Source organism: Amblyomma mixtum, chromosome 2 (assembly GCF_055824585.1).
Source record: "Amblyomma mixtum isolate Tamu chromosome 2, ASM5582458v1, whole genome shotgun sequence".
NCBI classification, from domain to species: domain Eukaryota; kingdom Metazoa; phylum Arthropoda; class Arachnida; order Ixodida; family Ixodidae; genus Amblyomma; species Amblyomma mixtum.
The window spans coordinates 260,400,125-260,425,457 of NC_143013.1; the positions used below are offsets into that span (position 1 = coordinate 260,400,125).

At 46.0% G+C, this 25,333-nt stretch overlaps 2 protein-coding genes across 3 annotated transcripts; both read left to right on the top strand.

Annotated features, from left to right (window-relative positions):
- The first annotated feature begins 9,628 nt into the window (after positions 1–9,628).
- Positions 9,629–11,480, top strand: LOC149363737 (uncharacterized). The gene is made up of 3 exons (XM_089573690.1): positions 9,629–10,078; positions 10,480–10,695; positions 11,088–11,480. The coding sequence occupies exons 1-3, from the start codon at positions 9,823–9,825 to the stop codon at positions 11,423–11,425; spliced, it is 810 nt and encodes a 269-aa protein (XP_089429816.1). The 5' UTR covers positions 9,629–9,822; the 3' UTR covers positions 11,426–11,480.
- Positions 11,481–14,717: 3,237 nt separating this feature from the next.
- Positions 14,718–24,585, top strand: LOC149363738 (NECAP-like protein CG9132). 2 transcript variants are annotated; one of them, XM_089573687.1, is made up of 7 exons: positions 14,718–14,864; positions 16,096–16,196; positions 17,201–17,305; positions 18,429–18,510; positions 19,356–19,467; positions 20,808–21,199; positions 23,866–24,585. In XM_089573687.1, exons 1-7 carry the CDS (start codon positions 14,779–14,781, stop codon positions 23,927–23,929), a joined length of 942 nt encoding a protein of 313 aa, XP_089429813.1. In that variant the 5' UTR covers positions 14,718–14,778; the 3' UTR covers positions 23,930–24,585. The 2 variants fall into 2 exon arrangements, with proteins under 2 accessions (XP_089429813.1, XP_089429814.1); XM_089573688.1 differs by having other exon boundaries at positions 20,811–21,199.
- Positions 24,586–25,333: the final 748 nt, after the last annotated feature.

Here is a 25,333-nt window from a genome sequence, read left to right on the forward strand (position 1 = left end):
CTAGTGGAGATCAATGCATACACACAGTGTCGGCTGTGCAGTCTCCTTCTCCTTCTCGCGCTGGGCGCGCGTCCTCATTGGTCAAAGGCCGGGAGTGGCTTCGAGGAGCATCTGGAACTTTCTGTCGTGGCGCCGCCGCCGTCGCGCGAGTAAGAGGTGGAGGGTATCTCTTAGCGCACGCAAGGCTACGCCCTCACCGTCAACATCGCGTAGAAACGACTCGGACAGGCTAGAACAACCGACGGCAATCCCCCCGCGCGCCGCGTCGGCGAGCGGTCGGAGAGGGGCAGCCACACACAAAAGGCTAGTCGCTCTCCATGGGCTCCTTCTTCCCCGTTTTACGACGCGCGCCGGCGAGAGCCGTTCGCACGGCGCTGTTTTTTGTTGCTGTTGTTTCTTGCTAAGGAGGGGAGGAGGTTGCGCTTTTACCCTCTTCTGGTTACAACGGACAACGACGACGGCGAGGGCGACGCCCCCTTACAAAAATGCTTCTTGAGACAGTGTTGAAGTTCTCATGAGCAGACTCAACACGCCATGTTGAATTTTTGTTGTGACCAGGATGGGCTAGTGTTGGTGAATTGTTGAGGCCGAGTTGAAACTCATTGGAAAAGTGGCCACTGTGCTAGAGTTGAGCATTCTCAATGAAATTTCTGCTTTGCGTTCATGTTGAATTCATGTTGGAATTACGGGAGTGAATCAACACGCCATTCTGAATCTTGGCTGGGGTAAAAAAGCAAAAAATCCTGGGAATGCATTCGTATTGCACCAGATGGACCGACTACCAATGCAATTTTCGGCGGTATATTCATATTGCTGCGATTTCTCGTTAACGTGAAGCCATCACCCCCTGTGACGTAACGCTCCACACATACGCACAAACACGTATGTATATAAATATATATATACATACACATCCATACATATACATACACATCCTACACATCCATCAGATAAAGAGCATGGGACAGTACTGCACACGAGGCTATAGAAAGAACTGACGGAGTTCATCTTGATCTTTAGTGCAACCTCGGCTTCGCCCTTATATAGTCCTACTCAGGGGTGTCCGGACCTGCGCAGGTTATGGCCTGCCGATCAGCAAAGTTATGTCAGTTATTACTCTTAATATTTATTTATTTTATGTGTAGTAGAAGTAATGAAGTTCATATGCAACGGTCTATTATTTGACGACCTTGATTTATTCGTAAAGAACTTAATGAAAGTATTAATTAAGCGCCCTTTTTTATGAGAGCACATACGAATCCTGCAAAGTAGGTATGCCTGAATGAGCATAGTGCACTTTTTTCTATGCAAGAAAATGACTTTGAGCGGTTTATGAGAGTTTTAGCGGGTGCTGCATGCGTTCTTAATATGTGTAATGTGATCAGGTTCTGTTTACACGATGGATGTCGAAATGATTTCATTTAGTTAGGCTTAGAAACGGCTGCCTTGAGATGATTCAACTTAAATCCAACAGAAATTGCTCAACAGTAAATCTCTTGACTACGCTCAACAAAAATTCCGTGTAGCAGGTGTTGGGTAGGCTCAACATACATTGAGTTCATGTTGGTTTCCAGTTGATTCAACAGGAGCTCAACAAGGCGTCAACTGAAGCTCAAAAGTCATTTTTGTAAGGGCCGCGAAACGCAGTAACGGGCGCCTAACTCTAAAAGCGAATGATGGCGGAAATCCTGACACCATACAGGGTGTTTCAACTGAGATTTTACACATTTTTTTAAAAATCGGCTTTTTAAGTTAGAAATGCGCTTTTTTCGGCATAACAGCGTCAGCAGTGAAGCACGTCAAAATATAACTAAGACGGGCTAACTAGCAAGATGGCTAACTAATATTCAATAGTTAGCTTTTTAACGGTTACTGTTAGGTTCATTAGTTGTTGAGAGGCGTGTATACCCCGCCCTAAACATTATCCATAAAAGTTCTTAGAATTTTTTTAATGCGGTTACCGTCGGCGCTGTGGCCGAACAAATTTGGGCTATTTCAACGAGTTCCCTGCACTGTAGAGGATGCTTTGCTTGCAAGCTTCTCGAAAGCACATGTATTTTGGCGCGATGTAGGGAAAATTTGTTGGGCTACGGCGCTGAAGGTAACCGCGGTTTCGAAATTATACAAACTGATTTGAATATTAGTTAGGTTGGGCTACACTCCTCTCGATAATTAAGGAGCGTAACAGTAATAGTGAAAAAGTTAACTATTCAATAGTAGTTAACCAGGCTGCTAGTTAGCAGGTCTTAGCTGAATTCTGTTGCATTGCATCGCTGACAATGCTATATGCCGAAAAACGCGCTCTTCTAAAAAAGCCTATTTTTGAAAATTGCGTAAAATCTTAGGCGAGACATCCTAGTGTACTAGAATACTGAGCAGTGTGTCGCGAATCGCGTTGTTTAATGGTCGCGCCACGGTACAACATTTACTACAGAAAACTGTGGAGACACGGTGGGTCAAGCTAGACGGGGCGTTCTTGTCGCAGCTCGTGAAAAAAATTGAGATCCTTGATTCGCGCCGCTGGGAACAGATCAACGTGAAGCGTGGCAGCCGCACATCAAAATGGAGTTCGAGAATTTCGTTCGAAACTGTCATGCAGTTTACTGGTGGTCATACTACAACATCTCAGTTCTGTAGTTATGCTAATGTTACAAATTACCAAATCGCATTTCAAAAATTAGTTTGACGTTTAAATTAAGCATTATGGTTTTGGTTTATGGGGTTTAACGTCCCAAAGCGACTAAGGGTATGAGAGACGCCGTAGTGGAGGGCTCCGGGAATTTCGGCCACCTTGGGTACTTTAACGTGCACTGACATCGTACAGTACACGGGAATTTCTCCTCCAAAGAAATTCAACCGCCGCGGCCGGGATCGAACCCGCGTCTTTCGGGTCAGCAACCGAGCACCATAACCATTGAGCCACCGCGGCGGCGATTTGAACAGTTTCACATTGAAAGCACAGTGACATCATAAATTAAGCATTATGATGTCACTGTGCTTTCAGTGTGATACTGTTCAAACCGCAACTATAACACACTACAAAGATATCGCTAGCATTACGTCTCAGAATTTTTCTTACTGTTTGTGTAGAAATTATGTTTTCCGACTAACAGAGTATGCAGTCATCTCAGATGGTGACTGCCATATATACAGTGCATGCACAGATTCAAAATTTCATTAGAGAATTTCGCTTACTAACCACTCACGAATACCATATATGGGACATCCTTTAGAGCTGACGCCGCGGTAGTTAGAAGGCGGGTGTGAGCTGCCTGTAGCAGTTTGAGTGTACTGTAATGGGTGTTGCACTCGTCTCCTCAGTACACCGGCTCACGGACACGACTCTCGTCTCCAAGCGATTTTGGCGATGAGGCAAGCGCCGACGGGAGGTTAGACCACTAAAGACTTGAAAATCCCAGGAGAGAGGCACAGCTTCGGGAGGACTTTAGTTAGCAGGTGTTGTTTGTTTCTGCCAAATCGTGTTGTTTTGCTGTCGTGCTAGGGTGCAATGTGAACCGAAGGCAAAGGCAGAGATGCGAGGACTGGACAAGAGACGTGGTTCATGTTTTCTAAGCGCACTACAGTGGAGGCGGCAACTAGCGCAGAGGGGCGATCCTTGTTTGGCAGTCCGCTGGCAGCCGATCGACATTAACTTTAGTTATAATTAAGTGGCACAAAGATTGGTTTGGTCTATTGGGGTTTAACGTCCCAAAGCGACTCAGGCTATGAGGAACGCCGTAGTGAAGGGCACAGGAAATTTCGACCACCTGTGGTTCTTTAACGTGCACTGACATCGCACAGTACACGGGCCTCTAGAATTTGCCGCCGCGGCCGGGATCGAACCCGCGTCTTTCGGGTCAGCAGCCGAGCGCCATAACTACTGAGCCACCGCGGCGGGGCAAGTGGCACAAAGAGGAGGTTAACAATCTCGTTCGATATCCTAGGCGCTTGGACAGAATTTTTTATAATGTTTGTAATGTTTTTATGCCTGACTAGTGCATGCATGTTTTTGTACATCAGTATTCGTTTCCGCTGAAATATTTTGCTGAGTTCGCTATGCACCGATCCATCACTGTCTTGAATCGCCGTTTTCGTTCAACTCCCACTGTGAAACAAAGAGTCCAACATCCTTGGTTTACTTCTCTTCTTCAAGTGCTCGTTGCATAGGGGCACATTTACGCGCAGGTTACCCTGCCTGCAAAGCCCGTGTAAAATGGCACGCTCGATAACCTAGCTATATATAATATTCAATATTCCATAATATTCCGAGCAATAATATTCCGAGCTAAAAACAGAATGGTGCGTGCAAATTTTGACCTTTGGTTAGGAAACAAAAAATTGATGTCGTGCCAGCTGTGAAATGTCTTGGTGTTGTTTGGACCGAATCACTTAATTGGGATAAACATACTGAGAATATCTGCGCTAAAATAAACAAGATTAATGGCATCCTATGCCGCCAGAGGCACACACTTCCGCCTAGAGTTAAATTATTAATTTACAATGCATTTATATTGCCACATATAACTTATTGTCTCATGGTCTGGGGGACAACAACCAAGCAAAACCAAATGAAAATTCTAATGGCGCAAAAACGAGCAATTAGATTAATAGCTAATGTGCCATGGTGTACTCATACGGCTTCCTACTTTGCAAGGTTCAGTATCATGAAACTCTCAGAGTTATTCCCATTCAAGTTAATCTCTATGTATAAAAATGCTGTTTCAACTAAGAATGATCTCCTCTTATCAAGTTTCAACCTCATTCGTTCGATTCCATCTTATAACACCCGGAACAAAATGTCATGGTCCGTACCTTTCTGCCGCACTACATACGGTAAGCAGTCAGTGACATATAGCCTACCACACTACCTCAATATTCTGCACAAGAACAACATCATACTTGAAAAGACTTCACGGCATAAATTAATAGCACTTATTCCTTTGTTTGAATGTGTTCCTTTGTTTGAATGTGCATCATTTTGACATCATGATTAGAACATATATACATATAGCTTTGTGTATCTTCTTTCTACTTGATTTGTATCTCGGTTGATTATAAATGCGTTTCCTGTACATAAAAATTTTGAGCAGTTTCTTTTGTCCAATAATGTCGAGTGATAACAGAAGCATAACGTCATGAAAATGTTAATGTATATATTTTGTGGCTGTATTTTCTTTTGTGCTTGTGAGTGCGCTCTTCCACTGCTGTTGTGATTAGCTGCCAGGCGATACCGCCGGCAGAGGGCGCAGGGTGGCCCTCAAGCTGCACCAACGCAGCTTTTTGCCTTGCGTCCTCTCTCCTCTGTTACTGATGTAACCTTGTGAGAGTTAATAAAGATGTATGTATGTATATAGGCGATATCATAACAACGGCGTTGCACATAAACCTGCGAGAAATCAAATTCCCACAACACTCAGAAAATTACATGCTATTTCATGGCAGCTTAAACGTACTCTATATTACTGGTCGTAGCTGTCTCCCTGAGTACTCTTTCTTTCGCGACCAGCCGCGCTCTAGAAAAATACGATCATTAGTTGTTGTTGTTGTTGTGACTGAGAGAAGGATGAAAAGGAAATTGCATGGGCCTGCTACTGGCTCGAGCCAAGCCACCACCGCTGCCACGTGCAGATAGAGGAGAGTTAAAGGGGCTGCGAAACACTGCCTGGGGGAATACCGGCTATACTTCAGGTGGGTTCTTTATGTCACACAGATGCTGACTTAAAAAGAATTACAGGAATCGATGCACAGGAACGGGAGTTATTCAGTGAAGAAATTTCAAAATACAAGCAAACAAAACGCTGCCCTCAACTCGATTTTGGCGAGGCTTCCCACTCCTATTTCGCTCTCCCAATGACGGCACCTGGCGCAACCAATCAAAACAGTCAGCCAGAGCACGTTGCGGAAGTTTGTACTCCATGGTTGCCTGCTCTCTGTGAGACTGGCAGCGTGGTTTCCATGCCAGAGCGCCCCTGGTGGTGTATTTTTATTTTACTTGCTTTGCAGGGCTTTTATCTAAGACAAACAAATTGTTTTTGTTGATCTAATATAAAACGCAGACAGGTGACAAAATGTGTCTCTATTTATTCACACAATTTGCAGGGTATTTACTGTTTGTCCGGTCATCAAGCTCGCGCCAGGTGATGTCATATCCGCTGCTAAAAACCCGCCACTGTGTGGCGACACCATCAGAGCCATGAAGTTGTTTTTGGGAGGACATTAAAATATTAAAAAACGGAATGTACGCGGTATTACCGACGCTAATAGCACCATTATAACTCACTGTATGCAATCAACAGGCAAAACAGTTAACTAAGATTGTGTTTCTGGGCCCCTTTAAGAGATCAGAGGAAGGAGAGAGAGAGGAAAGGAAAGACGCGCGTCGCAGCAACAACTGCGTTCGCCGGAGCGGACGCTGCTCAAAAAACAGATAAGCGGCCGAAGCCGCGCTCGCCGAAGCGAGAACAGATACACGCTCTATATCATTAGGCGCGAACTCCCATAGTCTGATATATTAGATGAGGCCTATGGTACCTAAGCAGCAAAATTTTCAAATTAGTGCCTTCGTAACCACTACCAATATTGTGCCGTGTTGATATTTGCACACAAATTGCGGCGACGGGGGAGGCTCCACAAGTGTTTCAGGGGACGCATGTAAATGGTTGTGTTGATTATACATATTCTGTAGCATATTACGCTGCCTGTTGTGTGAGTTCGAGATTGCGTTTCTTGAGGCGTCTGTTATGTTTCTGTTTCTTCCATCATTTGGTGAGTCTGCGACGAGCTTCCCGAAGGTGGAGGAGGAGTCGGAATGGCCGGTTGGTCTGATCGTACGCTGGGCACTTCACGTCTTCGTCCACTCGTCCGGCGACACGTTGCCGGTTGGGGCAGCCACTCCAAACTTCTTGAGAAGTAAAAAACTAATTTATTGAAGACTGGAGCAAAATACAAACACTTAGAGAAAAGGCTGTTTAAAAAAAGGCTGTTAAAAAAAAGGCTGTAGAAAAGCGGCCGAGACTGAGACTCGGCGCGCTCCTGCCTGCTCTTTGTTCGCAGCGGGTTTTAATACTTTCGATAACTGGACGGAGCTTTATTAACTCTGCTCTCGCCCAATTTCAACCAATACTGCCGCGATGGCACTGTACATACAAGTGAATACCCGCGGTACTTTAGTGGAGCGGGCGAGGTTACTTTTAACCTCAATCTACTTTCTGTACATACAAGTGGGCGGAGCCCAGTGCTCGCCAGAGCCCGACTCTGGAGGCGCCAGTAAGTCCACTGCTTAGGTAGACAGTCGGGGGTTTCCGTGAGCTGTATCTGCTTTTCGTGTTGTGTGAGTGTAGACGTGAGCGATCTGGACCAGGCGTCGTAAACCGACTGGAGGGGGTCTACGATTGGTAGAGAGGTGCGGAAAGTCGTCCAGTCTGGAACACGAGCTCCGCGTCCTTGGCCTCTTCATGCACCACCAATGCAGGGCCGACACCACCCTGGCCAAAATTCGCGCGGTTGGCGACCAGGTAGGCCGCATGGTCCGCCGAGCCTCCAACAAGCGGGGCGGATTACGAAGCAAGGGTGCACTGCGGCTTGCCCATGCTTTTGTAACGAGTAGAATCCTCTACTCAACCCACTACTTGCACCTGCGCAAACACGATGGTGACCAACTGGAGGTCATCCACCGGAAAGTCAAGAGGGTTCTCGATCTCCCGGTCGCCACGTCCAACCAGAGACTTCTGGCTTTGGGCGTGGTGAACACATTCCGGGAGCTTCGAGAAGCACACTTAGTCAACCAATACTCGTGTCTTGCACAGAACACGTCCGGTCGCCGTCTCTTGGACCGGCCACACATCAAACACGACTGCCACATTGAGGAAAGGGAGATAGTGCCAGAACCCTGGAGACGCGCCCTCCGGGTCCGACCACTTCCCCGCAGTATGTCCAGAGAAGACCATAACGGCCGTCGTCAGGCGCGCGTGGAAGCTTTGGCGCGATACTTACGGTCACCAACAACACGTGTATTACGTGGGCGTTGCCGGCCCACACCACGGGGGGTGGTACACGGCCGCAGTCGTACACAACCCAAACACAGTTAACGGGCTCACTTTCAAAGCCTATAGCGCAACACACGCGGAGGAGATTGCCATTGCACTGGCTCTCACTAATCCCAAGTCGAAACACATCATCACTGATCGCGAGGGGCCTGTCGAGCTGGGAGATGGGCTCCCCCGCTTGCCTGGCGCATACTGCAGTTTAGGTGCTAATACGAAGATCCAACTCCACGTAACCTGATTTAGGCCCCGGTACTCCAGGGAAACGAACAGGCCGACCAGGTCGCCCGTGCACATTCTCCGCGGGCTATCTCCCTGTCCTTGGAAGCCTACTCCCAGACAATCTGACCCTTACAATTAAACACATGACCGATTACTACAAAGAGGAGCACCGGCGCTACCTGCCCCTTGTAAGGGACTGGATCGCACTGACGAAAGCCTCCTCATCAGAATTCTCACTAACACTGCACTGTGTCCGGCGGTACTTAAGCATTTCAACACATCCTTTGATGGCGCGTGCCAGTTCTGTGGGGAGGTGGCTGACACCTTCCACGTGGCTTGGGCGTGCCAATCAAGCCCATCTATCTCCCATCAACCCCATCCCCACCAGAGAGGACTGGGAGGCGGACCTGCTTGGCTGTCAAGACCTCAAGACCCAGGAGGCCTTGGTTTAACGGTCGCGGGCCGCGTTGCTTGCCAATGGGGCCCAGGAATAGGGGCTCCACCTAGTATTGTGAGGGGAAAGGGCCAATAGGGCCTTACCCCAATCGCCTCTTTGTAACAATTTAATGGATGATAAATTTTTTTTCACCACCACCATATGCGTTCTGTTCCGCGCTCATAGCACTGCTCTACACTCCTTTTACAAACAGCGCCCTCTCATGCTGCCCCGAGCCTTCATCGCTGTACCCCTCGAAGAGCCGCATCTGTTTCAGTTTCGAGTTGCAGACAGTCGATGCCTCGTCTCATCGATGGCGGGTGTTGTTTATCGCTTTAGGACTTCACCTTCCAGACGTGCTTGTAGCCTAACTCCATAGCACTGCCACCTTTCTATACATCTGCACCTACAAGAAGTACGCAAAACAATTTCCTAGCTAGTCATAGCGTTCCAAATTTACGCTCGGAAGACAAGAACCAGACAAGAACGTAGTGTATTACCACAGCTATGAAGGATTAGAGAGTTTTAGTTCTGCGTACGTAACCATACGCAAGAACCTTACGTACGTAGCCGGGTTGCGGGCCCTCCACTGCGCATGCGTCGTACGCAGCTCGAGCCTTACGTATTGCGTATCCGCCGCGTACGTACGTAGAGATCCCGTCCTCTGCGTACGTAACGTTTGTAACGTTGAGACGTCTGCGTGTTGCTCTCGTTGGAAACGAGAGAGCGCGAGACACGTTTTCCAACATGGCAGCGAACCGAGCCGCAAACGTGCCTCGCGCGCGCTTTTTGATTGCCGACGATTTGGCGTTGCTGCGAGAAGTTTGCGCGTGCAACCCATTTGCCGATCCGTCGCAGTGGACGCGAATCGCAACTAATGTGCAGTACGGGACTCACAAGGTTTTCACCGTGCGCACATTGCGCGAACGTTGCGACTTGTTGCTGGCGTACTTCGTTGCCCAGGATCGCGCAAACCTCAGGAAGTAAGTACCAAGTTTCTCATATCTTGAAGCTAAATTACTGTAATAGATTTGCCTTCAATGTTATGCATGTAAAGGACGTGCCCGGTTACTGTGGGAAGCGTTTTTCTCTCCTTTACCAGAAGAGCGCACAACAACAGTGATGAGCTCTATGCAGACTGTTTGTTTCGGAAAGTTTACGCGTTCTTTACTCTCTAGATCCGGCACCGAGGAAGAGTACGATGAGAAAGAAAAATTACTTCAAGACATCGTTGACCTCGCGCGGGTGTATGGCTACACCATCAAGCGGCGCCGGCCGGCGGCAGTGCCGGCTCCCAGACAGGCTACCGCTGCCACCCGGGACAAAGCTACCGCAGTGTTCGCGGCAGCGTCAACACTAGCACCTTGCCAAGACTCCTGTACGTAGACTGGAATTTAAAGCTGTGCATTTTGGCACGTTAATTCAGGGCGTTGAGCGTTTAGTATCACGCTAGCGATCGTTTTCGTGTTGGTATCAGATGTTCTTCGATACACAGAAAACAAAATACTGGGGCAGTCTATAACAAGCATTCTATATTATTCAAGCTAGGCAGCCTCCGCTGAAAAGGACCAAAGGATCACTGAATGTCAGTGATCACTGTGGAACAGTGCAGTAGGTCTGAGTCACCAGTAATATGCACTTTATTGCAAGAAAACTGGCACTTGCCAAGAACACACATGATCATGAGGGCAGGCAGACCTAATATACATTTGAGCCTTTCTTTCTTGCATCGCTATGCTTGTGAAATAAGAACCTTGTCTCCTCATTCGCTATATGCAGCGCAAAGTTCTTCCAACGAGAACGATCCATCAGAGACCGCTGCAGGAATATTGGAAGGAATTGCTGCTGGTGTAGTGGAGAATGCAGGCGGTTCAACAAGCCCAGCAGCCTTACCACAGGACGAACCCAGCCCAAGTGCCGCACCACTCAACAATGCAAGTGCGCCAAGTCACCAACCAACACAGCCGTCCACAGCAGTAGCACCTACCCCCCGAAGTATGCAGTATCAAATTTGTAGCTTACAGCACGCATGACTTCTATAGTCTAACACAAGTGTGCCTAGATTTTGTAAGTCCTTACACTGTAACACGTCACATGCTAATTTTCCTAGCATATCTTGTGATGGTGTATCACTGTCACCATAATACAATACTAGAATATTACGCTTTACTGAGCATTCAATGTAATTCAAATGAGGAACAACACAACAAAACTGAATGAATGAGAACATAATGCAAATGAGTTGTGTGTTAACTAATTTAGCATCCCACTTGTAGGTGTCTTGTTTGCGTGCCGAATTTTCACCCTTTGTGTCTTGTTTGCAAGCTTAATCCCTCATTGCAGTGCAATGTCATACGAACAGCACATATATTGGATTACTTGCGCAGAAAGGAAGAGGAACCAGGATGCTGAAACCACGGCCGACCGCGAATTCCTGGAGAAAAGGTGGCGTCATGAGAAAGATATCCATGACAAAGACGCTGAACTAGAACACAGCCGCCTCGAGCTTGAAAAGATGCGCCTAGAACTAAAGCAGAGACGTTCGGAGCAAAAACATGAGCTCAAGAAACAAAAAATGGAAAAGGAATTCCAGCTCCGGCAACTAGAGCTCGAAATAAAAGCAAAAGAAGAAGAGCATAGGCACGAACAGAGCCAACTTTCCACACAGACCAACCAAGCAATGTTGAGCCTTTTAAAGGCGCTCACAGAAAAAATAAGCGGGTAGAGGAGATAGAAAAAAAAGCAAAAAAAAATTGCTCTATGTAGGTTCAGGTTACTGTTGCTAAGCTCAGGTTGCAGCTTAGTGCGCAATATTTGTTACTTGCAAGGCGCAGTGTTTTAGAAAGGCTCTACATGAATAAAATAAATACAGCGTGTGTTGTCACTTATTGCACATTACATCTCAAATAATCAAAAAGGCATGGTGGTTCCAATCCAAAATATACTGAGATCTGGTTGCCGTACATGCACGCTTGGCAGTTGCTGAGCAGGACGGCCACTCGGTACATCCTTGGAACTGCCTGCAGTTGTATTTTGTTGTTCTTCTTAAAGTCCAGAAATGCGAACGACGAGATAATGTTACCAAATCCCCACTCTACAGATTGCCTGACGGTGCTCATGGAGGCGTTGAACAGTTCTTGCGGCCTCGTCAAAGATGCGCCTCCATATGGCTTCATTAATAGTGGCCGTAAAGGGTACGCAGGGTCACCGTAGATTACGTACTGCTGCCCTTGTACCAGCTTCTCCAGCTTGTTGTAAAGCTTGCTCTCACGGAGTATTCCTGAAAGTACATGTGAATAAAAGGGGGAGATTAAATGCTGGTTAACTAGACTGTACATGTGAACAAAAAACAACTATCTCGGTTACAGTCAATTATACAGTAAAGCTCTCACAATGGCAAACATTACAGCTAGCATTTATGTGTAGCAGTGCTTTGAATACATCAATCTGCCCTGCGAGTTAAGTTCTCTAATGTAAGCCTTCCTCTCCCCACAAGTGTTCTTAAATGAGTAATTTTGTGTGAGATTCTGAAGTAAGCACAGATGTATCTATGTTTATATTAGCTCAAAATGAAACTGCACTGGACGTGCAACACACCAGAGTCATGCATCCTTCCTGGGTATGGCCCGTCAAGCTCGCATATTAAGCCATTTGGGCACATCAACGCTTGGTACTTCAAAGCGTGCAGCCTTTTGTGTCCCGAGAAGTACAGCCGCTGGTTGGTTGATGGTCTGCATATCGGCCGGGCAGTCCCATCAATAAATGCCCAACAGTTTGTGAGGGCTGCACCTTTCTCGTGAACTGCCTGGAATAAATTATATAATAAATCTTTAATCAGTGTCAGAAACTTAACATACGTGGTACAGTAAATTTGAGAAGTAGGTAATACATGTAGAAATGAGAAATAAACAACTTTCTTTCAAGTGCATACATGCACTCTAGGAAGGAGGCCACAGAATGCAATGTAGGAATGAAGAAAATTGGGCCAGTTTGTATATGTTCATGATTCACAAAAGTGCTCCAAGCAAAGGACAAAAGGGGAAGACAGCACCCGTGTCATCTCAGTCTTCCCCTTTCATTCTTGTTTGAAGTGCGTTCATGAATCATGCAATGTCTGACTAAGACATTCCTCTCCATGGTACGAATGAAGCATTGAGAAGGCAATTGAAAAGAAAAAATACAAAGGCAGTGTAGTACGGATGTCTCAACACTTGTTGACATATCAAATATTCTATAGGACAAAAAAAATTCCTTGGTGTAGTACAACACAAAACACAGTTAACAAGGGTATACGCACAGCCACAGTCTGCTTGACAATGTTTCGACAAGAGCACTTGCCTTGGTTTTGCCCGACAAAAACAAATTCTCTTGGTAAAATGTTTTCTAGGGACTGAGGCTGCCCCTCAAACCTTGTTAACTTCATTTCGTGTTATCAAGAATCTAGGCTTTCTGCCCCCTGTCTACCACTGCTGCAATTCAGACTGCCTGACATGTGCTTTCAGAAACATTCTTCTAAAAACATCAATTCAATTACCAACCCACAAAAAAGCATACAAAAGCCCAGCTTACCACAGGCTACAAAACAGTGGCAAGGCACAAATAAAAAGAAGACTCCAACTCCTCTAATGCTACAGCATGCAAAATGTAGTCATTGCATCACAATAATCTATTAATTGAAGTATGCAAAAGCACTGTTCTACTTTTGCTTGCAACATCCCTGCAACGTTTCCAGTTAAATGGCACAGTGGTGAGTGAGAATAGAAGATATAACCTTGCTCATCTCTTCCAAGCCGGTTAGTGACAGCCATTGGTGCTTGGTGAGGTCGTCCAGAAGATACCCGAAGTTTCTTTCGATGTGGAGCATCATCTTGTTCGCGACGCTAGATATCACACTGTAGTGGCAGCCAAAATACTCTTGCAAATCGCACAGCCTGTTTGGATAAGCTAGCCTACGTAAGCACATGCAAAGTGCCTCTTGCCCCGATACGCAAACTCCCTGGGCGCTTGTGACACTCTCAGGTATGCTGAGAGCATCTAGAAGAACAGGGAAGTCCGCCTTTTCAAAGCGGAATTGACGCCGGAACGTCACATCTGGAATCTTGTCGATGTTGAGTGTACCATTTCGCGAGGCGTACACCCTCCTGCACGGTTCACGTTGGCGCGGCCGCATGATCAGTGCCTCGATGTCCGTCCAGTCTAAATAACACAGGCAGTAGGGGTCCCACAACACAGATGAGCGAGGCATGACGAAATGGTTCAGTCGCGAATTCACGGGGCAAACACCGCTGTCAACAGCCAAACCCGCTGTACGCACTTGACTCGCAACACAACATATCAGCACAACGAACAATCACTGAACACACGCAACCTGCACCACACTCACTCAAAGGTATTTTTGTTCAAATAAACCCCCAAACACTCCTGAAATGATCGCATTCAATGATTCTCGCCTCGATTCCCATGAGTAAGCACGCGCAAAACACCAGAACTTGGCGCTGGATTGACGCGGCGTGTCTTGGATTCGTACGACTTCAAAAGACAACTAATGGTTCATGATTATGTCCATGGATGGCGCTGCGGTGGTTTGCGTAGTCTTGCGTACGCAGGAGATTTGCGCGCTTCTAAAAGCCTGTCCGGGGAGCGTCTCCGATAAACGCCGTAGCGTTCCGCAACGAACGTACGTTCTGCGTGCGTAACGGTCGCTACGCAGAACTAAAACTCTCTATTATATCCGTTTACCGCGGCAGGGTGAAATCTGCATGTCTGCTTTCTGCGGTTTATCTGAAATTACAGGGTTCCCCAAACTATGCTCACATTTCTCGCGTTCAGCTTGGTTATTCATTTGATATAGCAATGAGAGCGAAGCAAAAAACTATGAACGAAAGGACGAAATGCGCAACTTGAGGCCGTCCAATTTTTGTTGGCTTCACCCTGCACGCGTTGGGCAGCGGGAAAGCGGCGTCCAGCCATCTGATGCAGTCACTCAACGTGACTCAGAGCAGAGGGCGTGTCGTTTATTTTCGCGTTGTGGATAGTACGCACGAGGCGCCACCAGGGGTCACTGCCATCGCCGCCAGTATGGAAGACTACGAGAGCATTTTGCTCGTTAAAAACGAAGTTTTCGTCTACAAAATACCACCAAGGGCAACGAACAGGGGTTACAGGTCAGTTTCACGCACGCTGTAGTAAGGCGCCTTCTTTTCCTAAAAGCTTTACGCTCAAAACTGGTGGGCTACCTGATTGCGCTCCTCGCAAGCGGCTTCTGGGGGGGTGTCTTTTTGTGATGCGTGGACAGATGTTTTGCGTGCGAAGTACTCGTTGAATACGAACGGTTCATCACTATTACTGCTAGCTTTTGCGTTCATGCTTAGTGTGGAAAACAGGAGTTGTCGCTTTCCGCGAAACTTCCTCGCGTTTAGCGCGGTGACAGCTGCACTTTTGGGCCGGGCATGCGATACCGTCTCTCTTTACATAGCAGTCGCTCACGAATTACTCATTTCAGGAAAGGGGCCCTTGGCGGTTTGTTTCCTTGTTTTTGTCTCCCTCTTGTGCGTTCTTAACTCGGTGGCCTTGTGTGCCTTAATCACGCCGCAGTCTGAGCTCTGCCGAAACAATGCGGGAGTTTGGTCAATGCCGACGCTTCCGATCCGCCCACCGGACGCATATGTTGTTTATTTACCCGCCAAAAAATAAAAAAAATAAAGACCTGCTTTTGTGTAAGTCTAGGAAATGAGATCGCGCAGTTAATAGATCGCGCTCCCACGGTTTCTTCGCGAAAAGCGCGGCTTGTGAGAACTTGATATAGCCATCCGCAGTGGCAATATTTGCAAGTATCTTGCTCCAAAACTATGACACAGTGACAGTGATGCACTCATTTAGTCGTGCTAATGTCTTTTTCATCGTAATTTGCACGGGCATACTCACGACGTTCCTCCTGTAAACAATTCTTACGCAATCCCTGCACAATAAATCAATTTTAAAGTGGTTTCCATAGGTGCCCTTGTTTGTTTGTTTGTTTGTTTGTTTGTTTGTTTGTTTATTGATACTGTTAACCCTATTGAAGGGTCATTACAGGAGTAGTGAGAAAAAAAAAGGAAGCAAAAATACCAACAAATCTGTCATCAAGCACATTGTAAAAAGTCATTAAAGAGGACGAGAAAAGTGTACACAGTGCCCTATTACATTGTAGAAGAGATAAACGTTTACGCAATTCCGGGATTTCACGGTCTTCTTCTTGTGTCCTGCCGCATGCCTGCAAGTTTGATGCCATTCAGATTTTTGAGTACACTAGACCTATGTTTACCGTGCTTGTTTAAATGCACACTAACATATTTCAAATAGGTGAACTTTTTTTTTGATGCCAGATATCGTTTCATATATCCTCCTTTCCTGCAGGGCTGCTGACTGGAAGCTTGACGCACCAGAATGGAAGGGACGTATGAGGCTGGTCACAAAGGGCAAGGAGTGCATCTTGAAGCTGGAGGACAAGGTGTCGGGTGAGGACTTCCAGCTGCTTTCTTGGGGCCTTAACGCTTTCCATTAGAGGGTTCAGCTTAAGTTAAGGACAACGCAGTGAGCTATGGAAAGAAAAATGATAGGTGTAACGTTAAGAGATAGGAAGCGGGCGGAGTGGGTGAGAGAACAAACGCGCGTTAATGATATCCTAGTTGAAATCAAGAGGAAGAAGTGGGCTCGGGCAGGGCATGTAATGCGAAGTCAAGATAACCGCTGGTCCTTAAGGGTAATGGAGTGGATTCCAAGAGAAGGCAAGCGTAGCAGGGGGCGGCAGAAAGTTAGGTGGGTGGATGAGATTAAGAAATTTGCGGGAATATGGTGGCCGCAGCTGACGAAGGACGGGGTTAATTGGAGAGACATGGGAGAGGCCTTTGCCCTGCAGTGGGCGTAGTCAGGCTGATGATGATGATGATGAACTTGTTGTAGGCTTTTCTAATCGAAAGTGAGCTTCTACGTTTACTTAGCTTGTGTAATGCAATCTGATTGTTTACTTTTATGGCCTTGAATAATGTTTTGTGTGCAAAGTGTCGTGAAAAAAATGTTACACAATGGTAATGTTTGCTCTATCACTTTATGGAAGGAACAGGCTGGTTGTTTGTGCCATGTCAAATCTTCGCAATGTAATGTATTCCTTTCCTTCGTTGTTTTTGCATGCACTTGACATTTATGGATATTGCAGCTCTCTAGCAATGTAGCTCTTTCACGGTACTCAAACTGATATCTTTTAACCCTTAAAGTCAGCCAGACACCTTTATTACGATGACAAAGCTGATAGTGTGTGCTGAGCTTTGCAGCCTATTTCTGTTTTCACTGAGCATTCTTGACCATACTCTGGCATAGTAACGATACTGTCAGTGCTTCGGCTTTTCTTTGCCATGTTGCACTTTTAGTGATTACTGTTACTGTTTCTTTAGCCTTGTGCTTCTGTTCAGTGTTCTGTTCAGTTGCAGTCTTATTCTTAATTGAGTGAAACATTTCATTCTAGGTGAACTGTTTGCCAAGTGCCCCATTGACAAGTACCCCGGCATTGCAGTTGAAGCTGTTATGGATTCAAGTCGCTACTTTGTCATTAGACTGCAGGATGACTCTGGTATAACCATGGTTTTTGCATGCTTAGAAAAAAGTGTTCTGCGCAGTTGTTTGCTGCTCTTGTGCTGTTGTCACACATTTGTATGATTGCTTCTTGCGACCATGTAGTAAGGCATCAGGCCTTGTGGATTACAAAAAATGCTTTACAAAACTGAGCATCACTTTTAGTATTAATTTTTTGTTTGTGCTTTCCTTGCTAGTTGGGCACCACAAGTACCTTTGTTGTCTTAGTAGTGCTGATCAGTGTAAACTATGCTAAAATCAACAAGCATAATCAACACCATACCAATGCCAACAGTGAACGCCATAAAGCTAAGAAATCACTGCTGTGAAGACTAATGAACACGCTGATATTCTCTCCTATTAGTACCGAAACGTTGTGAACATGTGAAAGATTCTAATTGGATGCTTTTTGTGTAGGGAAAATTTGACCAAACCACTACTTAGGTTGCAAAAGCTAATTAACTAACATTCCTGAATGGACAGTCTCTCCCAGCAAACAGTGAACAGAATCAAGTTCTGAATTTTCGCGTGCATAACAGTTGTCTTGGGTGTTGAACGCAATCAGTAGAGGAAAAAAAAATAAATCGCTTTGATGAACATGTCAAACTGCCATTGTCTCTCGCATAGCTGGCTTCTTGCTTTGCTCTCATCGTTTACCTGGCCAAAGCTTTTATGATAGCTGATAATTGCTGCTTATGCATTTTTCAGGTGTTGCAGTTCTCACTATCGCTGCATTTTGTTTGTAGATAGTATGAAATTGTCAACGCCTGTTCAGCCTTAGCGACATCAACTGGCTTTTTACTCTTCAAGTTCTTGAATTTTTCTTTACCATTTTTTTTAATGAGTAGCATGCTTAAATATTTAATTGTAGCTTTTTACGTGTAGCTTTTCGTGCTCCAGTATGCTTCAAGCAGCCGCTTGTATTCTCTGATAAAAGGCATTTGAGATGGCAGGTTCTGAAGCTTGAAAGCTGTGAAAAGTCTCACTAACATAAGTTCAGTTTTTCATATAGTACGTACTTTCTTTTGGGTCTCTTAGAAACTCGTGTCATGCTCACTGCAAGGTAGCACCTGTTTGTGGCATTTATTCGTACAAATAGCTGTATATCTTTTTCATTGCAGGCCGTGCCGCATTTATTGGAATCGGTTTCGCTGACCGAGGTGATTCTTTTGACCTGAACGTTGCACTTCAAGACCATTTCAAGTAAGTATTCTTTTATGTTGGTTTGGTTTGGTTTATTGGGGTTTAACGTCCTGAAGCAACTCAGGCTATGAGGGACGCCGTAGTGAAGGGCTCTGGAAATTTCGACCACCTTGGGGTTGTTTGGGCTTCTAGAGTTCTGCTTAACCCTTTAAGGTGCTTCGTACACAATTGTGGAGACAGCAAACTCACAGCTTTTTCTGAGAGCCTAGTGCACCTAGCAGTGATTTCATTGTTTCAGTTGAACTGAGCAGCCTTCTTGTCGTAAATAAGTTGGTTTTTTGTGCCCTGTAGCGAACGCAGTAAATAATATTTCACTCAACAGTGGGCTAAGTAGCACTTTGTCCACCATTTTTGTGCAGACATATTTTGTTGCAAGTGAAAAAATTGATTGTTTTTGCTCAATTTCGGGCGTAATGTGCATATTCGAAACGCAAAATGATTCCACGATTGCTAGGGTGCTTACCTGACACATGAGAACATTTTGGTGTTACTATTTCTAACAAATCTGGCACTTTGTACGGAATTCTGCACATCGTTGTACAAACTTACCTGCTGGTCTTTCACGCTCAAAAACTACCAAATTTCCTTTCTTGAGGCCTAAATATACTACTTAGGTGAAAAAAATAACTGATTTCAATAAAACAAAAAATGGCATCTGAAAGGGTTAAACTCGTTGTTGCTCACCACCAAGATACATCAAATACTGCTGTTTAGTGCAGTAATAGTAATGCATGCTGGAAGCTTTTATTGAGATCATTTCCAACATGTATTTACCTGTGGTGTACGCATTTGTGATAGCTTGTGTATTGTAACATTTATATCTAAGCGTCCTGTGCATCTTATAGGTGGCTTGAAAAAAGCGAGGAGTTGGAAAAAGGTGCCAGTGATCCCAGTCAGCCACAGCTTGACTTAAGCTTCAAGGAAGGCCAGACCATCAAGATCAGCATGAACATTGGTGTAAGTATTTGGCTATGTGTTTTCTAGCGGTGTGCATGGGTGCATTTTATGTGGCAGCTTCATGAAGATTCATTCATGCTACTAACAGCTGAATTTGTAAATTTGTATTTTTCTGAGAGCTATGTCTCTAACGGTCAAAGACTGCAAGTCTTAATGCATACCTAGCTTGGAATGAGAATGGCTGACCTCTGGAGAGATATTGGCTCCTTACTGGTGGCTCGGATGCGAAAAGATGGCCTCGGGAGGCACACCACTGTTCATCCTTAGTTGTAGACAAATGAAACATGAACAGGACTGTGCAGTTGAGTACATAAAATGGGAAGGTTATGCTGCATACAGGTTAAATAATGGCATGTTCACTTGCAAAGTGAAGACATCACGCAATGCATGTGAGGAGCGACTGCACCAGTCTTGAACCTGCACCAACAAAAATGTTTACCCCATTTTTGCATTCTGAGCTGCATTTTCATGTTTCATTTTTCTTTGGAACCAGTCTTGAACCTGCACCTACAAAAATGTTTTCCCCATTTTTACATTATGAGCTGCATTTTCATGTTGCATTTTTCTTTGATGGTGCATATACTGCTTTTGCGCTCTTGAACTGCTCCACTGGCATTTTTATGCGTAGCATATTGCAATCACTCAGTTCAGCCCTTGGGCGCGGCCGGGCAGCCACCAAACCACGTGACGTGACGTCACGTGGTTTGGTGACGTCACGTCACCAAACCACGTAAAAAAACAAAAAAAAAGAAAAAAAGGACGGCTGAGCATGGTGGCGGTTGCCACCGCCCCGTTTCAAAGGGGGCGCTCCTATCCATCCATCCATCCATCCATACGTCACGGAGGAAAAGCTGCTGAGAAAATCGAGTGCCGCCAAGCAATACCTCGCGCAAAAAGACCGTGCAATATGCAACGCATTCTTGGCTTAACCAAGCTAAGCCTGGGCATTTTTATCATCCAAGCTGTGGTGTTTTCAGCATTCACAGCATGGTTTTGAGTGTATGCTTAGAAATACCATTCTGAAGGTTTGAAGGAGCGAATATAGAAGCATAGTTCTATATTCCATTTTCTTGCAATGTAAGATCGTGACTTGTTGGACAGTTGAGCCATGCGCATGCTCTGACTGGAAGACACTGACGGAATTCACGCAGCCAGGTATGCTTTGTGTGGTGTCAGGTGATGCTAAGCTACTGACTTCAAATATTTCATGCTAAGACCTACTGTCGGCTGCAACGTAAGCTGGAATCAAGGTGCTGATGACTTCGATGCGATAGACAAGAAGCTTGTTTTCCATTTGTGTTGGTTTGTTGTTGACTGAGGTGTGTGCCATTGCCCGGCAGCAGAAGTCTGGGTCGGGGAAGAGCAGACCGAGGGCCGCCACATCTGGAAGCAGTGGGGGAGGAGGAATCGGCCTGCTACCGCCGCCACCAGGTGGCGTGAAGCTGCCTCCCCCCGCCTCCTCCCAGCTCAGCAGCGGACTCCGGCCGCCTCCGTCGAGTCCGGCCACAGCCCAGACGCCGGAGAGTGGTGGCGGAAACTCTTCGACACCCTCGCCCCCTTCTGCGCCCGTGGGTGGAGGAGCGGTGGGAAATCTGCTGGACCTTAGCCCACCCAAGGAAACTGCATCTTCTCTCCTGTCTGGCGATGGCCCTGCTGGCAATGTGGCACCGGCGGCATCGGCAGCAGCCACCTCTGCTGATCCATGGGGTGACTTTGCCAGTGCCCCCGCCGAGTAAGTCATGTTTCTGGCCCAAGACAATCTGCTTTAACGCGACAGCGTTTAGGGCCCCGTGTCGCAGAAAAGCCGGTGTCGTCGGCGGTGGCATTGGCCGTGAGCTTTTTCGAAAAATCCCCTCTTTGCTTGGCGTGCACATAACGCCATCAGACGGCACCCACTAAAACCTTCTCCTTGCAATGGACGCCACTGCCCCAACAGATCGCGCGTGATGGCAGCACCTTCCGCTCGTCTCGTTCGGGTGCAGTGGGGCCGTGCGGGGATTCAGGAATCGCACGGTGAGCGGCGAACTACGCAGCGCATGTCCAAGGCGCGTTCACCACGAAGCTTGCAGCTTGCTGCCTGTTCGTTAGGCGTGGAAGCTATGCTGGCGTTCATGGCATCGGGTTTGTTGAGAGGCCTTGTACAGGCTCCGAGCGATTTGTCCAACATGCTAGGCATCGCACCGAACGGGCGATGACGTTCCGTGACACGCTGCGTTTTCTGGCATGCTGTGACACGCTGTCGCATTCCACTCAAAGGTGAAGCTGAAGCATCCTCCAACTTTTTTTTATGTTCCGTGTATGGAACTTAAAAGTTTGCTTGAAAGACACGCATGAGAAGGCGTACAAATCAGAACTGGGTTGGTGGTGTTTGGAAATTGGGCTTTATTAGTGTGTCTTGAGGCACATTCTGCATATGTGTTAGAAAGGTGCAGTCAGTGTTGAATAATGACATCGCCAGGTTCTAGTAGTGCTGTAGGTTTTCACAATTTTAAGACTCCTGCTGCACTCATACCTTGACCCATGTCAGTCACTGTGACACCCTCTTCCATAATACGGCACAATCCTGTAATGATGAACGCTGCTACAGTTGCAATTCTGCCGCAACAAAGCGTTCGAGATTCCCCGCTAGTTGTACTTGCATTTCAGTGTGAAGTTACTGAGTCTAAGCTAGCTCCAAGGTGCTTTTGCCTTTTTATGATAAGCAGTGGCTAGCTCCAAGGTGCTCTTGCTGCTCCTTCAGTGCAGAGCATGTTCGGCCTAGCCACACTGAGCAAGTAGCGAGGAACTGTCCGCAGTCGCCCAGCGTGCTGGCAGGTAGCACTTCATTGCAGGAAGCGCGCAGCTGCTGTAGGTGCACTCTAGCCTTGATTCTGCGCTGCAGGCAGGCATCGCGAAAAGTTTGTTTTTATTTTCTGGTGAACCTACACACACTGCTGTGTAACTGGCGGTTCTAGGCAGAGTCTCAACGAAGCAGCATGTTCATACCATGCGGTGCAAAATTTCTTCGAAGAATAAGAGCAACTGCGTTTCTGCTGCAGAGCTTAATCATCGATTTCGAGGTGCATGTGGCCTCTATTTAACGCAGTGATGTAAGTGGAAGTGTGTGCCTTGTGAACGCCAAGAGCATGCGTGTTCTCAGTATGAACTCTCACAGGACGAAAACAAACTTTTGTAATGCGCTCAGAAAAAAAAAAAGCATTTTGATAGCCTGTGTAGCCCGGAGGGAGCACTATTAAATCAATACGTTCGTTGTTCCGAGATTTAAGATTTCTGAAGTGTCACAAAATTCGTGCCATGGTGCCGATTTCAAAATAGTGAAAGACCACTGCCTCTAGATTTTTGCTAACGAGAATTGTTCATGGAACTATCCTGTCCAATCTACGAGTGTTTCTGGTCCGATTTCATGGCAGCGAAGTTTCGCTTCATCGAAATTTTTAATGGGTCCCTTGAATTTCATTGTAGTGGGATTTGACTGTAGTGGCCAGCTAGAGCCAGATTACCAGTCCTGTATTAGTAGATGGTGCGTGGGCACTTGGTGCCATACAATGCAGTTCCCACACTTCTGTACGTAGTCCTGTCAGCTATGCTCATCCAGTATGCATTGTTTTTAGACAGTTAATGTTTTCCTTTGCCTCTACCCTCTTTAGATCTAGCCCCACCTCTCTACGAAAAAATATTTTTATTTCAGTAGCACTTGCAGTAAATTTTGTCCTCGTTTGTTTTACTATCTTATTAACATATAGGGGAGGACAGGTTGCATGCAATGCTGTTGTAATACTGAACTCTTAACCCTTTGAGGGTCGAATTATAAGCAAGCTAAGAGCAGCACCAATAAAGATAGAAATCAACTTTCGCCGCCTCTGCAAAACAGTGCCCACAAAGAGAAAGCACGTTTCGCGCGACTCCGTTGCGATCCCGCGGCGGAATCGAAACCGCGTAGGCGCGTTGCCACAGAGGGCGAGAATACCTCGCGAGCAACGGTGATAAGCAAGCTAAGAGCAGCGCCAATAAAGATAGAAATCAACTTCGGCAGCCCCTGCAAGATAGTGCTGACAAAAAGAAAACTCAAATTTCGAGCGACTCCGTTGCGATCACGCGGCGAAACCAAAACTACAAAAGGGGTGTTGCCGCAGTCTGTGCCGCCGCGCTAAAGCTAGACATAAGTTCTGCTTATCTCCGTAAGAAGGCAGCACAAAATTCAAACACTTCTTGTAAGTCCTAAGAGGTGGCAGCACCCCCCAGTGAGCACGCATTGTTCTTTTGGCGCAAAATTTCAAACGGAAGATCGAAACCGTACCCGTACGGCAAAGACCTTGCGGGACAGAAAACCGCCGCCGTACATATACGGCAAAAACCTTCAAAGGGCTAAGAGTTTTTTTTTTTTTTTTGCCTCCACAGACCAGCAGCAAACGGCGCAACATCACAACAGGCTCCGAGCCAAGGGGCCTGGATCCAGTTCTGAGTCATTCCAAGCTCTCCCGCAGAAGACTCCTAGTGAATAAGCAAGAAGATGCAGTTACACGAGGCACATTCCATTTTCCTCCCACTCTTGCTCTCCTCCCTGTGTCCTTCTTGCCCAACCTCTGTCCCCCAAGTGTTCAGCTGTGAAAGGAAAAAGAGAAAAAGCCCCAACACCTCATCCTGCTGTGGATGGCTGTTTTTTTGTACATAAGTTATAAATATTTATAATATATACGTGTGTACACACATGCGTGCTTAGATTTCGCTCTTCCTTAAAATCTAGACTTAGGAGTTATTTTCTTAAGCTTTTTGTCACAGAAAAAAAAAAAAAAAGATGTGATATGCACGGCGAGGCGCACTCTAGCCTGAATGGTGCAGCCTGTTGTTTTTATTATTTTCGTTCTTTTGTTTCTTTGGGATGAGGGGTTTTTGCATGTATAAGATTTCAGGCTCTTGTTGCCCCCTCGTGCTTATGGAAAAAAAAAAGGTGTCTCTGTACTTAGATAGGCGTGCTGCTCGTTAGAAGATGGAATTCCATGTTTGTGCCTGAATTAGGAGATATTGATGCTGTTGATGGGAAGGAAACGTGTTTTTTGCACAACTGTCGCACAAGTGGTGGCATGAATGCAAAAAGAAAGTAAAATGTTTGCAAATGAGCGTTTGGTGTCTTTACTTTCGACTTCAACAGACTCCTAAAAAAAAAAAGTCTCCGCCAAGATTAGGCTTGGTAAGCTGGAGCCGAGCGTATCAACAGCCAGACCTTGCAACAAGGTTGAAGGAGAGCTCAAATTACTTTGCTATGCCCTTGGGTACTATGTTATGCTTCAAGAGGAGTTTATTCCCTTCAGTGTATATATCGCTTCCTTATTATCCATAACACTATAATGAGGCTTTCTTGTTTGCATTAATGTTTTCTTTTCAAAAAATTAATGTTTTAAGGGCATAAAAATGCCGTAATTTCTTTTTCCGGTTCCTGTGCTGCTTATTTTCGAAACCAAGTACCATTTGGATTGCATACGCAATTTTTACGAGGAGTCCAAGAGTGCTTGTCGGAAGCATTTTCATGCGTTCCACTCGGCAAACCTCTTATGCAGCTGCAAAACTGCAAGAGAGCTGTCGTTGACCAGCTTGCATATATATACAGTACCAGCCATAGTACTATGAAGCAAGCTTCGGCAATTAAACTCTGGTCGCGCCTTACCTAACGAATTATGAAATACTTTACGTGTATGTTATCACATGCCGCTGGTGCACTTGAACATGAGTTCAAGAAACCATCATATCTTCTCTACGGAACAAGTGAAAATTTCCAACGGTGAAGCACGTTTCATTATATTTTGGCTGAACCTGTACGCATTATTTTATGGTCTTGTCAGTTTTTTTTCAGAGCCCTGAACAGATGCAC

Bases quoted from the DNA above. Each gene is read 5' to 3' on its own strand.
- LOC149363738 (XM_089573687.1), top strand. From the start codon at position 14,779: ATGGAAGACTACGAGAGCATTTTGCTCGTTAAAAACGAAGTTTTCGTC. The intron at 18,511-19,355 runs GTAAGTATTCTT...TGCATCTTATAG, and splicing joins GCACTTCAAGACCATTTCAA to GTGGCTTGAAAAAAGCGAGG. The intron at 19,468-20,807 runs GTAAGTATTTGG...ATTGCCCGGCAG, and splicing joins AGATCAGCATGAACATTGGT to CAGAAGTCTGGGTCGGGGAA.
- LOC149363737 (XM_089573690.1), top strand. From the start codon at position 9,823: ATGAGCTCTATGCAGACTGTTTGTTTCGGAAAGTTTACGCGTTCTTTA. The intron at 10,079-10,479 runs GTACGTAGACTG...CGCTATATGCAG, and splicing joins AGCACCTTGCCAAGACTCCT to CGCAAAGTTCTTCCAACGAG. The intron at 10,696-11,087 runs GTATGCAGTATC...TTACTTGCGCAG, and splicing joins AGTAGCACCTACCCCCCGAA to AAAGGAAGAGGAACCAGGAT.